We start from the raw sequence: 13891 nt of genomic DNA on the forward strand, positions 1-13891 counted from the left end.
TCGAGTAATTATTAACAAATAATGTACATTGATTGTGTATTGATAACTTCTCTGAATACGCTTTACAATCGCATTTTATTCTGGGGAGAGATAAAGAGACATAATTAATATGTTCTCATACTCTTTGGCAGTCAAATGTGACCAAACACCTTAAGTGTAACTTTTATTCAATTAAATAACTGTAATATATATAGTTAAGTTCTATTTAGTAAATATTTTGAGGAGGTTTTTTTGTACTTAATATGTGCAATAATGATCCTGACCATTTAAAAGATAACATTTTCTAATATAGTATTTAGATTACAGTTAGTGAAATATTTAAGGTTAAATACATCTGCATGTGCATTTGGACATGATCAAACACTCTTTTTTTTTATACAGTATGTTTCTATTTAACGATTTAATGTTAAATAAAAAAAAAGTAATTTACTCTTGTTTTATGATATTCAAATATACAACATAAGTGAATATTATAAAAGGCAAGCAAAAATGGCATTTAACATAATAGAAAATATGAAAATAATGTTTAAAAAAACACAAGGCAACGAATTGCATTCAGCATACATTTTTATCGTGTTTCTTGAATGCAGTCTTTACTGAAACTCATTCAACCTCCTACAGTGAGAGAAAGATTGCATAAAAACTAAAAACATAAAAATATGACAACTAGTATCTGGTTATGGTCGCTATTACGGTGTTTCTCACGTTATCCAACTGCATTTACAGTTTAACTGTTTATTTTTTGATGATAAACATTAACTATAACACGCTTCATAAAACACCATATTGGCCAGTTTTTCGAGAGGTCAACTGATGCGTTAAAATGTAAAGAAATGCAGTAATTTCTTCAATATACTTGCGACTGTGCTTGAGAAGCGCTGAAATGAATGGGCTTCAACGGAGGAGCTATTGGTTGTTTGGAACTATTGACCGCTCCATGACACGCTTTACTTCCGCATTCCTCAGTTCCTATGGAAGCCTATGGGAGTGTCGCAACTCTCTTTTTATATGGCTCTGATTTTAATGTAGCTAACGTCCGCTGCTTCGTGTCATCTACACACTCATTAAAGTGAGGCACTGACAAATGACGGTCATTGCGACATTGCCAAGTGATGGCGCTATGGAGCCATGTGCTTTTTAAAAACATTTTAATAGGTTTAACATTAGTTTATTAGCTCGGAATATACCCTAATTTGACTAGAAACAATGCAGACCGGAAATGCAAAGCAGTTAAGAGTTGGACTTACTTCCGTGTTCAGGAAAAAGGTCTATATCTGTCTTTAAATAGAATTTAAGAAATGACTAAGTGAGCCTAATCACTAATTACTCTGATAAGTCACATCACGGTATCTTGTTAAACAAATCTGAAAAGGCAATGAAATTCATATTATGATTATGGAATAGTAATATGCTTAAATAACTGTTTTTGCCAAAACTGTGACCTCACATCATTTGAATGATTTTTGATTGTTTAATTGATGCACTTTGACTAAATAAAGGAGAATCTACAGTCAATACAGACCACTGCTCTGCATATAGGGGCAATAATTATCAAATAAATAAATAAACAAATATTAAATATTGATTTTTTTTTTCATGACCCAAATAAACCAGCTTTGAGGGTAATCATGATCTTTAATTACATTTGATTTTTTTAAAAATAGTGTTGTTAAGCAATTAATTGCGATTAAATCGCATCCAAAATAAAAGTTTTTGTTTACATAATATATGTGTGTTTACTGTGTATATTTTTTATGTATATATACACACACACATGCATGGATATATTTAAGAAAAATATGCTTAAATATGTAATATATTTATATATAATATTAATTATATGAATAAAATATATATACATGTAAATACATTTAATATTTTAAAAATATGTACTGTATGTATGTGTGTTTATATAGACCTCCTTCACTTTTTTTAATTTTGTTATGTTGCAGCCTGATACTACTTGTAGTATCCTGAAACTAATTGTTTAAATCATTTTTTTCTCATTAATCTACACTTCGTACCTCATAATGACAAAGTGAAAACAGAATTTTAGAGATGTCTGTACAGTTATTATAAAGAAACAAACTGAAATATCACATTTACATATGTATTCAGACTAGTGATGCGCGGATGGCGGTTATATCCGCGGGCGCTGCGGATAATCCGCGGGTCGGGTGGGTCGGGTAATAAAAAAATGCATTCTGATTATTTGCGGGTGGGTCGCGGGTGGATGAGATAAATCAATAATGATGCAAATATTAACTACATTTTCTAAAACTTGAACGTGTTTTAAATATGTTTTTCATCAGGCAGAGACGATTTCATTTGTGTGCGTGTGTGTGTTTGCCTGTTCTAAGTTTTTGGTGACAGAAACGTTGACATTCCATATAAAGTTTGAAGGGAGTTATGCCTGTGCTAATGCTATTGAGCACGGTAATGCAGCGGTGTAGTGCATTGGTCGCTTTGCGTTTACCCACGTCTCTGATGCGCATCATTCAGAAGTGTCCTGCATTAGCCAAAATCATGACAGTCCAACACATGAATAGCTAATTCAGTCGCATGTTAATAAATTGAAATATTCCCTAAAAACACCCAGTAAAGACAGTGATGTGGTCAGGACCGTGGCGCCGGCTTCTTTTGAAATATATTTGACGATTTTGCCTGATGCGTCCATGCTGCCTGTTCATTCTTACGCGAAAGCATGTCAGGCTAGGCGCGCAGTGGTAGGCTATAATTATTATTGATTACTTATTTGAATCAGTAGATTATAATGAAAACAATACCTTAAAAATGAAAAGAAGCAGATTTTTACGCTCAGACCTTTCTTAAACTGGTGAACCCCTGTAAACTTCAGTCCAAGCATGCATTCAAATACTAAGTTCAGAGCGGCTCTAATAGAGAGAAAACCCGACCGATTTCGTCAGAGATTGCGGAGAGTCGCATCCAGATGTCAGTTAACGTTATTCTTTTCTGCATGGATTTGGCTTAAAATCATGAGTGATAAACGTATGTGTGCAGCGATTTGCAGATCAGCTGAATCAATCTGCTGTTAACATGAACCATAAATTTATCATATCATCATGCAAAACTAAGAATTACAATAAGTGTAATATGACGATCGGGTGCGGGTCGGGTGCGGTTATCTAAATCAGAGAAAAATATAGGTGCGGGTGGGTGGCGGGCGGATAATTTATTTGAAGCTGCGGATTCGGGTGACGATTGAGCCCAGGCCCGGATTGGCTAATCGGGAGGACCGGGAGAATTCCCGGTGGGCCGGTCCGTTTTTTTGGCCGCGAGGGCCGGTGTCCCTAGCTGCCTGCACTCACAGCAGTCGCCAGGGGCGGACTGTCCATCGGGAGAATTTTTGGCCCGCTACCCTCCAATTTTTATTATTATTATTTTAATATTGTTGTTGTTGTTGTTGTTGTTGTTGTTTTTGTTGCCGGCCTAATGTACTAAAGTGGTTATTTCAGAATTAGCCATTCAATAATAAAACTCTAATAAATCATAAATCGGTTAGTCTTGACTGGCACGCGTTTCGTCTCGCGCGCGCTCCGCGCATCCGCGCGTCCGCCGTCCGCCAAAACGACGCGAGACTGAAGTGCCCAGGTGGAGCAGAGAGACAAATCTGTCCTGTTTAGGACCTAAAGCGCAGGTCTGTTACATCTGTAAACAGACTATTGTAGTTTTGTCTTTGTTTACTTAAGTATTGAACTGCTAACAAATGTTAATCTATAAAAAATATCGTTTTAAAACAGGTTTAGGGAGCTACCCTTATAAAAATTAACGGTGGTTTTACAAAACATGTTTACTATAGTTATACAATAATTATACAATATACAATGGTTTTGCTACACTATACTTTCACCATGGTATAAAATTATGATTATACTAATGGGAATCAATCCTAAAAAAAACCCCAAAAAAACATGGTTACTATGTTTACCAGGCTCAATAATATCATGGTTAATTTTCCTTAGGGCCAAACATGACCCATGATAATGCAAAACATGTTTAGTTTTAAGATTTTTTAATAAATATATATTCAAGATGTAGCTAATTTTTGTTGTTTTAATTTTAACATTACGACAATAACACATGGTCCTAATGTAGTGGCCCTCTTTTTTCTGTTGCCCTTTTTTTCTATCAAATGTTTTAGTACTAATCATAAATTATATATAATTTTGAAAGCTTAGAAGCTCAAGAACCATCCTGGTGGCTGTCTCCTCCCCCTTAGCAGCAATGTCAAGTGTCATTTTACAAAATCACAACTTTTTACAATCTTGACAAAAACATGTCTTTAAAAAGGTCTCAGTATTTCTGCAATAATCTGCTGATTGTCTTCTTTAAAAAAGACCAACCTTAGATCTGTACTGTATAGGTGGTTGTAAAGGTCGAGATGTGTTTATGACAAAAGTGACAGATACAAGAAAATTTGTTTAAAAAGTAAACACACATGAGAGACAGAGAGATTAAAAGAGATTAAAAGGCAAATTGGAAGTTCAAGAGATAGCATTTAATTATTTTACCCAGTTGATTTCAACTTTTCTTTATGTGATGATGAAAAATATTGTTGTCCAGGGTTTCAAATTTTGGTGTGGGATGGCCTGGATAAGTGTGAGATTTCCCGGCCTGAAATTTTGTCTCAGTCCGCCCCTGGTTAACGTCAAGCTAGTTAGGAGCAGTGCAAAACAACGATGTCTGCAAATCACCGTTCATGTTTATGTATCAAACCTTTTCTTGTACTGTTGCTCTTCAGCAGCAGCAGCCTCTAGTCCAGTTTGCTGCTAAGAGTGAAAAGCCAGGCCCCGTAACATTACCAAGCACCAGTCATGAGCCCAACACACTAGAATGGGCAGGTAGGACAGTGCAATACTTGTTCTATTCTTTATTTGTGTTTAAGGACTCAACAATTTTGCACAGAATATATATTCAGATATTGCAGAAAAGGACATTGTGATGTTTAAAAGAGTAGTGTTAGACATTTACCCTTTAATGTTCTCATTTATGAAAAATATTTGAACTTATAAAGCAGCTGTTTACTTGAAAAAGACATGATAGTGTCATTAGAAAGTTTAATACATTTTATTTTAATCTTTATTTTATACATATAGCTTAATATACATTTGTATTTATTTGATATTTTTTCATTTCAAGGTTTGGATATTTATGAGCACTAATTCTAACAGAAAATACATACTGATACTGTTAAACATTATATTGTGTTAACTGTTCAAATAAATCTTCACTGTGAAGCAACACTTAGGCTACTGTATTTGCACTGAATTGGAAATGACGTCATTTTAATATAGTCAGTCGTGAACTAAAGTGGGCCGGTCTAAGGCTTGAAACTCCAGGGCTGAAAAGGAGTCCCACTCCGGCCCTGATTGAGCCCATCCGCGCATCTCTAATTCAGACCCTTTGCAACAACACTTTTAGCTCATGTGCCTCCTATTACTCTTGATCATTGCTGAGATGTTTTTAACACCTTAATTAGAGTCCACCTGTGGTAAATTAAATCGATTAGGCATGATTTGGAAAAGCACATACCTGCAGAGCTCAGAGACAGGATTGTATCGAAGCACAGATCTAGGGAAGGCTGCAAAAAAATTCTGCTGCACTGAAGGTTCCCAAAAGCACAGTGGCTTACATATTTCTCAAACGGAAGAAGTTTGGCGCAACCAGGACACATCTAAGAGCTGGTCGCCCCGTAATTGATTAAGAGTAATTGATGGAGTAGGGCAGGGTTCCCCAAATCTTACGCTGGAGGTCCAGTGCGCTGCAGAGTTTAACTTCAACCCTGATCACACTCACCTACCTGTTATTCTCTAATGATCCTGAAGACCTTGATTAGCATGCTCAGGTGTGTTTGATTAGGGTAAGAGCTAAACTTTGCAGGAAAATGGATCTCGAGGTCCAGATTTTATGATCCCTGGAGTAGGGCCTTGTCTAGACTGGTGGCCAATAAGCTGATGGTCACTCTATTTGAGCTCTATGATCATATATGCAGATGGGAGAAACCTACAGAAGGAAAAACATCAACACAACACTCCAGCGATCTGGGCTTTATTGCGGTGTGGCCAAACTCAATCCTCTCTTCAGTGAAGACACATGAAAACACACTTGGAATTTGCAAAACAGCACCTAAAGGACCCTCAGACTGAGAGAAACCAGATTTTCTGGTCTGATGAATCGTAATTCTAAGCATCATGTTTGAAGGAAAACATCTCTAATCACTAGCAATGTACCATCCCAAAAGTCCTCATGCTGTGGGGTTGTTTTTCAGCAGCAGGGACTGAAGGGCTCGTCAGAGTAGAAGAAAAGCTCAATGTACCAAAATATTGAGCCTTAATAAAAAAAAAAAAACTTTGTCCAGAGCATTCAGAACCTCAAACTTGGCCGACGGTTCACCTTCCAACATGACACTGACCCTAAAAGCACAGCCAATGCAACACAGGAGTCGACAACTCTGTGAATGTCCAGCCAGAGCCCTAATTAGAACCCTATCTAACATCTCTGTAGAGACCTAAAAATGGGTGTCCATTGATGGTCCCCATTCAACCTGACCAAGCTTGAGAGGATTTGCAAAGAATAATGGCAGAAAATCTCCAAATCCAGGTGTGAAAAGCTTGTTGCATCATACCCAAAAAGACTCAAGGCTGTAATTGCTGCCGAAGGTGCTTCAACTAAGTACTGAGTAAAGGGTCTGAATACTTATGTAAATGTGATATTTCAGCTTTTTCTTTTTAATAAAATTACAGACATTTCTAAAATTATGTTTTCACTTTGTCATTATGAGCCACAGAGTGTAAATTAATGAGAGAAAAATGAATTCAAACAATTGTAGTATCAGGCTAGCCTGGAAAAAATCCAGACCCTAATCTATTAAGATTAAGGGTCTGGCATCGAGCAATGAATAGGGCCTAACTCGAGGGGTGGCACCAAGCATGCATTTGAAACTCTCACAGCACGCAATTGGATAACGCCACGACCAATCACTAAGTTTTCACTAAACCCCATACGCTTAGCTACCAGCAGAGCTAACTGATAGATTAAACTCTTGCCGTAATCCAGTCGGCAAAACAGCAAAAACGTCCTTATTGCAAAGGAACGATTCGAGCGCGGTTTTCTGTTCCTCTTTTATATGAAAAACCAAGTCTAACTCGTTCATTGTAGTGGCTAAAGCCGTTTCAAACAACTGGTGTTCATCTGTAGCCATCTTTCAATGTTTACTAAATGATTCCGGATGTCGCAGCACTGTCGTCATCAGCTTAGCTCGCCTCTGGCCCACCTACATCAGATACACCGATTTGATTGGTTCCCAGAACTGCTTACGTAATGCAGTAACGTGCATCATTGCTCGATGCCAGAGTGTCTTGCAGAGACAATTCAAATTGTGCTCTCGTGAGACCTCTGGATTTCCAGGGTAGTATCAGGCTGCAACATAACAAAATTAAGAAAAGGTAAGGGGTCTGAATACTTTCTGAAAGCACTGTATATAGATAGATATTTCTCTGCAGATTCATGGGTATTGTAGTTAAAATGAATGACTTATTATTCTAAATAAAGTTGCTGCATTTGTAACACTTCTTTTGTCATGCAGGTGTTTCTCTGGACAGAGTCTTTGACTACAGTGAGTACTGGGAAGTGGCTCGTGGTTTGTATGCTCCCTTCGACTGCACCGCCACAATGAAGTCTGGTAATGCAGATGTTTATGAAAATGAGATCCCAGGGGGCCAGTACACCAACTTACACTTCCAGGCCCACAGCATGGGCCTCGGTAACAAGTTCAAAGAGGTGAAGAAAGCCTACGCCGAAGCCAACAAGCTGCTGGGAGACCTTATCAAAGTAAGACCTCCAAAAATCTCATTTTGATTCCAAATGTGTCACCCACACTCTTTCTTTCTTTCTCTCTCTCTCCTCCTTCCCTGTTCCACATACTGAAGAGTGTCCTTGAAAGCCAGTGAATTAAGTGGCTTTTTCTTTTCTATTGGATTTACTGTCTTTTATATTCCAAAAGTATATAGTCAAAGCTTTCGTCCCTCTGTTGATGCAAACCTAACAATTAACTTAAAACATACAGAAACTGCTGCAGTGTACCTTAAATTGTGCATGGAGACAATATAACAATTTCATCACAAGCACATTTCATTCTATCCTCTGTTCAAATTAAATATAATTACATATTACAAAGTTATTTTAGAAACAAGGATCTAGTATAGTTCTCATTCCGCATGATGAACTGACATTGTACCACCATCCAACATTTCTTTGGCTAACATAAGAACAAGTTCTGCCACTTTCTGTCACAGAAACAGTGTGATAGTGAGTGTTCTGGTTATTAGATGATCAGCCTCATAACCTGACACCAGCAGTCAGTGTCCCCTGCCAGTGTTGGCTTCTGCTGTGCTGCACTCTGGCCTCTAAGGCCGAATTAACCGATCAGCTGAAATGTGTTTGGCATCGCTTGGTTCAGTCTTCCACTCAGGGCAATCAATTATTGGGATTCTTATAATAGAAGTTTCTATTTACCTCCAGTCTATCTGCATGTGATTGTTATTCAATTCACACTCTTTGTCTTTTTTTCCTACACCATTTCTCTTCAATTTAGTTCATGGGTTGGGGGGAAATGGGCTGGACTTTGGGATCTTGTGGCGATGCTCTATTTATATTTATATTCCTATTGCTATTGCCATCTCTCTCTCTCTCTCTCTGTTATGTTCAGAATAGCATGCCACATTCTATTTTTGAAAGATAGTAGTAGCCTCATGCATTATTTATACATTGTACAGTATGTGAATTTTCTTTATGCATGGAAGGCCTTGAAGGCCTACTACATTTTCCTAGAATGTGCTGTTTAAAACCATCTCTGGTATGATGAATGAATCAAGAGTGATATCCTTCACCAAATGTTAGGGGAAAGTTTTATTATTTGCCAGAAGTAAAAAATGGAAAGTGACAATAAAGACTTTCACATTGCTACAAAATATTTATGTTCCAAATAAATGCTAGAATCCAGAAAGAAATTTATCAGTTTACACAAAAACATGAACTGTTTTCAACATTCATCGTAGTAAGAAATGTTACCTGGGCACCAAATCAGCATGTTAAAATTATTTCTAAATTATAATGCAACACTGAAGAAGAAAGTAATGAAAGAAAGGAGTAATGGCTGCTGAAAATCTCTATTTAAAAAATATCAAAATTTTAGGCAACATAGTGTATGTTTTGCACAGTAAGCATTCGTTCTGAACACAGCCTTCATGTCTTGCTCTTTCTCGCTATCCGGTTTGCTGAGACCCACACCAGAACACACGTACACACACTCCACTAATTCTGTTTCTTTTGAAGCAGCAGCAAGCACTGACACACACAAACCGTTCTCTTGAGTTCAAAGCGCTCTCTGTCCATGCCGATGGCCAAACAGATGTACCCTGTCAGTTAACCGGAGATACCCTGCACAATAACACAGGAGAGAGTAAACACTTCTAGACCTGTGTGTGTGTGTGTGTGAGAGAGAGAGAGAGAGAGAGAGAGAGAGAGAGAGAGAGAGAGAGAGAGAGAGAGAGAGGGAGAGAGAGAGTGAGAGAGAGAGAGAGAGAGAGAGAGAGAGAGAGAGGGGAAAGACTGAGAGACAGAAGCAGAGAGCGACTGAGATGTACACAGAAGGATTACAGTACGTCAGAAAAGCAGTAAGAGGAGACACTGACGGGCATGAGGATTACTATGTGTGTGTGTGTGTGTGTGTGTGTGTGTGTGTGTGTGTGTGTGTGTGTGTGTGTGTGTGTGTGTGTGTGTGCGTGCGTGTGTTTGATCCCCTCTTAATCCCGTCTCAGTCTCATTTTATAACACTTTCCCCGACAGCCTCCATCACAGTGGCTTGGCCTGACCGAGTTTTGCATTGTGTCTGGGTACTTAACAAATCCTCTACTTAATTAACAACCCATTGATTTTTCTCTCTATTCCAAGTGAAGGCAGAAGTTGAAGGATTTTTCAGTAACTGAGGGTGGCATCCTCATTATTTGAACCTTTTACCAGAAACATGCTTTCTTTTGGTTTCAGACAGTCCCTTTGAGCTACGGACCAACAATGTAGCAAAATATTCCAATAGACCAAATGTAAATGTTTAAGAATTGATCATTGATTAGCCACTATTCTGAATTATCAGATATTTTCTATGGTAGTGACAGCCCTGTATTGGACAGCAGAGCTGTGTAGTATTACATGATTACATGTAAACTGGATTATGTAATCAGATTCCAAAAATTAAGTACTTGTAATTAGATTAAATTACATTTTAAAATACTCATAATCAGATTATAGTTACGTTTTATGGATGTATATGGATTTATACATGATTGCATATTATGTATACAATACCAATAAATTAATTATCATTTAATGATTCTCCCTAATTCCTCATTTTCATCTTTTAAATTTTACTTTCTAAAATAGCCTCCTTTTCATATGCATTCAGAAACTGTTCAAGTTTTGTGGAATTTCACATAGAGATCAGTCACTAGTCAGGTGGCTATACAGCATTTGACCACTGGATTTACAAAAATCATTAGGTTTAAGAGGTGTTTCAACACTGCATCAACTACTGATGAACACACTGATTTGTATTTGAATTATCACTCTGTAGGTTGTTAACTGTCACTCCCATTTTTGAACATAGACATGAAAATGCAGTATTGAAATTTAAATTTGTGTAATTCATGGATGGAAACATTTTGTAACATGATTTTGATGTACATTTTCCATGTTAATGCAATGTCTAATTTTAAAATGGTTTTCAAAGGACAGATTTTTTGAGATTATATATATATATACTGTATATATATACTTTTTATGATTTCTGAAGCGTGATAGGGAAAAAGGCAACAAGGAACTCAAAGAGGTGCACTCTTGTCATGAATTAATCTATTACTTTTCTTAAATCATTTGTAACAACATTTTTTTAAAATATCTATTTAGGAGCCTTAGACCTTTTCAACAAAATATAGTTTGTCATGATTATATTATGATTTGTTTGTAAAATGGTGGAGTGGACAGAGAGTGGACAGGTGACAGTTAAGGGGTTAACCATGTATTTCTAGTTCTTTGGAAGTCTTTTGTCTTTCAAACACATTCAAATACACAAATTCACAAACTTGTTTGTCGTCTGATCCTCTTTCGCTTAATATATTTACTTTAAGTACCTCTGAGATTTCAAAATAAATATTTTAATAATTAAGTATAGCATTTGCATGTTCTTTGGTTCTCTGACATTAATTATGGTCACACAAGTTTTTTTTATTTTGATTGATTTTAAATTGTTTCATTTTAATTAAAAAAAAAATTTATTAATTATTAGCTTGCCATTAAACACATAAACCCCCTGCAGTTCAATCACAAACACCAGGTTGAATAAACCTTAATACGTAATATAATGTTTAATGCAGTTCATGTTGTTTTTTATAAATAACAAATGGAATACAGTATGTTGTCTTACTCTTGTTAATATCCTATTTAAACCAATGTGATAAATGAGTTAGGCAGGGGCGGAGTGGCAATCGGGACGACCGGGACTTTTCCCGGTCGGCCGGCCGAAGGATTTACACAGCGGATCACAAATTGAGAGGCCAAATACTCCCACATACTCCCCCCTAAACGTCCAACCAATATTTATATCAGTAGCTCACTCTCTATCAGTGCCGGCCCTCCCTATAGGCGAACTAATCGGCTGCTTAGAGCCCCGCCGCCACTAGGAGGCCCCCACTAGTGGTCCGAGTCATTACGTTGCAAAGCACGTGGCTGTCACTAGCCAAGTTTTGCACCGTTTTGTTATCGACAAAGAGAATACGTGTAAAAAAAAAAACTGCAAAATTTGCTGTCTACATCCAGTTTTCCTTCCAACCGGCCTTTTACGTATTAAAATGGTGTGCGTAATGACCTCATCCCTAAAAAAACGAACTGTCGCATAGTAAGTTTTGGTGTATCGCAAAAAAAAAAAAAAAAAAACTGCCCTTGAGCTGTTTCCATACATAATTTCACCTATATTGCGTCAATTATATAGGCTAGTAGACTGTTCTTTATCCATTTGAAACAAAACCTAATATTAAATTGTATGTTAGCTAATTTTTATTAACAAGTGTCATGAGTTTTTCTTTTTTTTTTTTTTTTTTGTACTTTGTTATAGACTATTTACTTTATCATCAACAATAATCATAAACAGGAGCAGTTGTATTATTATCATTTTTCTGATGAACTTTTATTTAGAAATGGGAATGTTCATTTCGGTTATTTTATTTCTCCTGACAACCGACGGTCATTAAGACATTTTTAACCGTTAACTTACAAGATTGTTACATTACAATTAAAGGAAATTTTAATTAATACGCGGCTGTGACCCATTAAAAATACCTACATTTGTTTTCCATGGATTAATTTTATACACGCAAAAAGCAGCATAAACAACAGAGTGTGAGGATTCACATGGTCACGCACCTGCAGCGCTTCTGCAAGCGGAGGAAAACATTATACAGCTATATATAAAATAAAGTTATTTTCTAAATAAATTATGAATTAACAAAACGAAAGAAAAAAATGTGAAACAATTAGCAGCCTATATCAACCTATGCAGAATTTAGTTTCATTCTTCTGATGCGCTCTTGAGGCATCCTGTTTGTTTCCTTTTTACAAAAGCACACTGTTTGTTTTTATTGTGAATGTGCATTAATAAAATAAATATTTAGAATAGTTTGGAACACTGTCTTATTCTTATATGACCACAAACGAAGGAGTAGGCTATTGTAAGTTGTTTCCAGTTTTACAAGGGGGGAGGGGGGGGGGGGGGGCAAATGATCGTGTCGGCGCCTCCTGCGCGCAGTTAAGCATTACTAACTCGACAACGCAGCTTCATTGTCATAACAAAATACAGTCAGCCAAACATATTGAAAAACTATTTATATAAATAGTAAATAAAATAAATAAATGCTATTTCCCCCCTTTTATTTCAGAACAAACCCTTGAAAAAATGATCAGAAAAAATGATACAAGTATAAGCATGGTTCATGTAGGCATATATGTTCAAAGTAAATTAAGAATAATTTTGACTAATATTAGTATTAATTAGAAGTGCTTGTGAAGCAAGGATAACTACAAAATGAATATGCACAATACTACACATGCACATGTATTCGTATTATGATTTATTCTTAACAAAAAGTGAATGACACTTGATACTTGCACAAGGGGTTCGCGTTATTTGAATCAGAATATGAAGCAGTCACGTGGTTGTGTGCGAAAACGAAGCTTCGGATGTCACAGGTCACGTGGTTATGGCAAAACGAATCAAGCTCCGGTACAGTGCTTCACTGTGAGATGTTTCGTTTTTTTGATACAAGCTTCGAAGCTTCGGTGTCAAACATCACATCACTATTGTTTATAGTTTTGTAAATAAATAGTGTTTATTGGATTTCCTTCTCCTGCGTTTGTTCTCCTGGCTCCTCGTCTTCCCCGCACATCGTGACAGGAGTTAGGTCAAAAGTAATTTAAAAGTAGTCTGATTATATTACCTAAAATGTGTAATATTATGGATTACATTACTAACTAAAATTTTTGTTTGGAATTTGGAATCAGTAACAGATTACAATTCGTAAGTAATCTACCCGGCTCTGTTGGACCGTATATAATGTATGTAATATTACATATTTCAAATAGTAACATTCTACTTTCTTGTCACATGAACTTGCTACATTGGTTGTTAAAGCGTGGAGTGACTTCCGGTCTTTACAAAAAAAGAAAGAAAAAAAACCCGATCTCATGGCAATTCATACGAATTTGTACGATTGTTGCTAAATCATATGTATTTTACGAGTTCCCCAATTAGTATAAATTTGTACAA

At 36.6% G+C, this 13891-nt stretch overlaps 1 protein-coding gene across 1 annotated transcript in view; it reads left to right on the plus strand.

Annotated features, from left to right (window-relative positions):
- Positions 1-13891, plus strand: part of pcxb (pyruvate carboxylase b) — a 315031-nt gene that overhangs the window by 261771 nt on the left and 39369 nt on the right. The window contains exon 19 of the mRNA XM_073835799.1: positions 7607-7851. Within this exon, the coding sequence (XP_073691900.1) occupies positions 7607-7851 (245 nt within the window). The remainder of the gene's footprint in view (positions 1-7606; positions 7852-13891) is intronic.

This window comes from Garra rufa, chromosome 3 (assembly GCF_049309525.1).
Source record: "Garra rufa chromosome 3, GarRuf1.0, whole genome shotgun sequence".
NCBI classification, from domain to species: domain Eukaryota; kingdom Metazoa; phylum Chordata; class Actinopteri; order Cypriniformes; family Cyprinidae; genus Garra; species Garra rufa.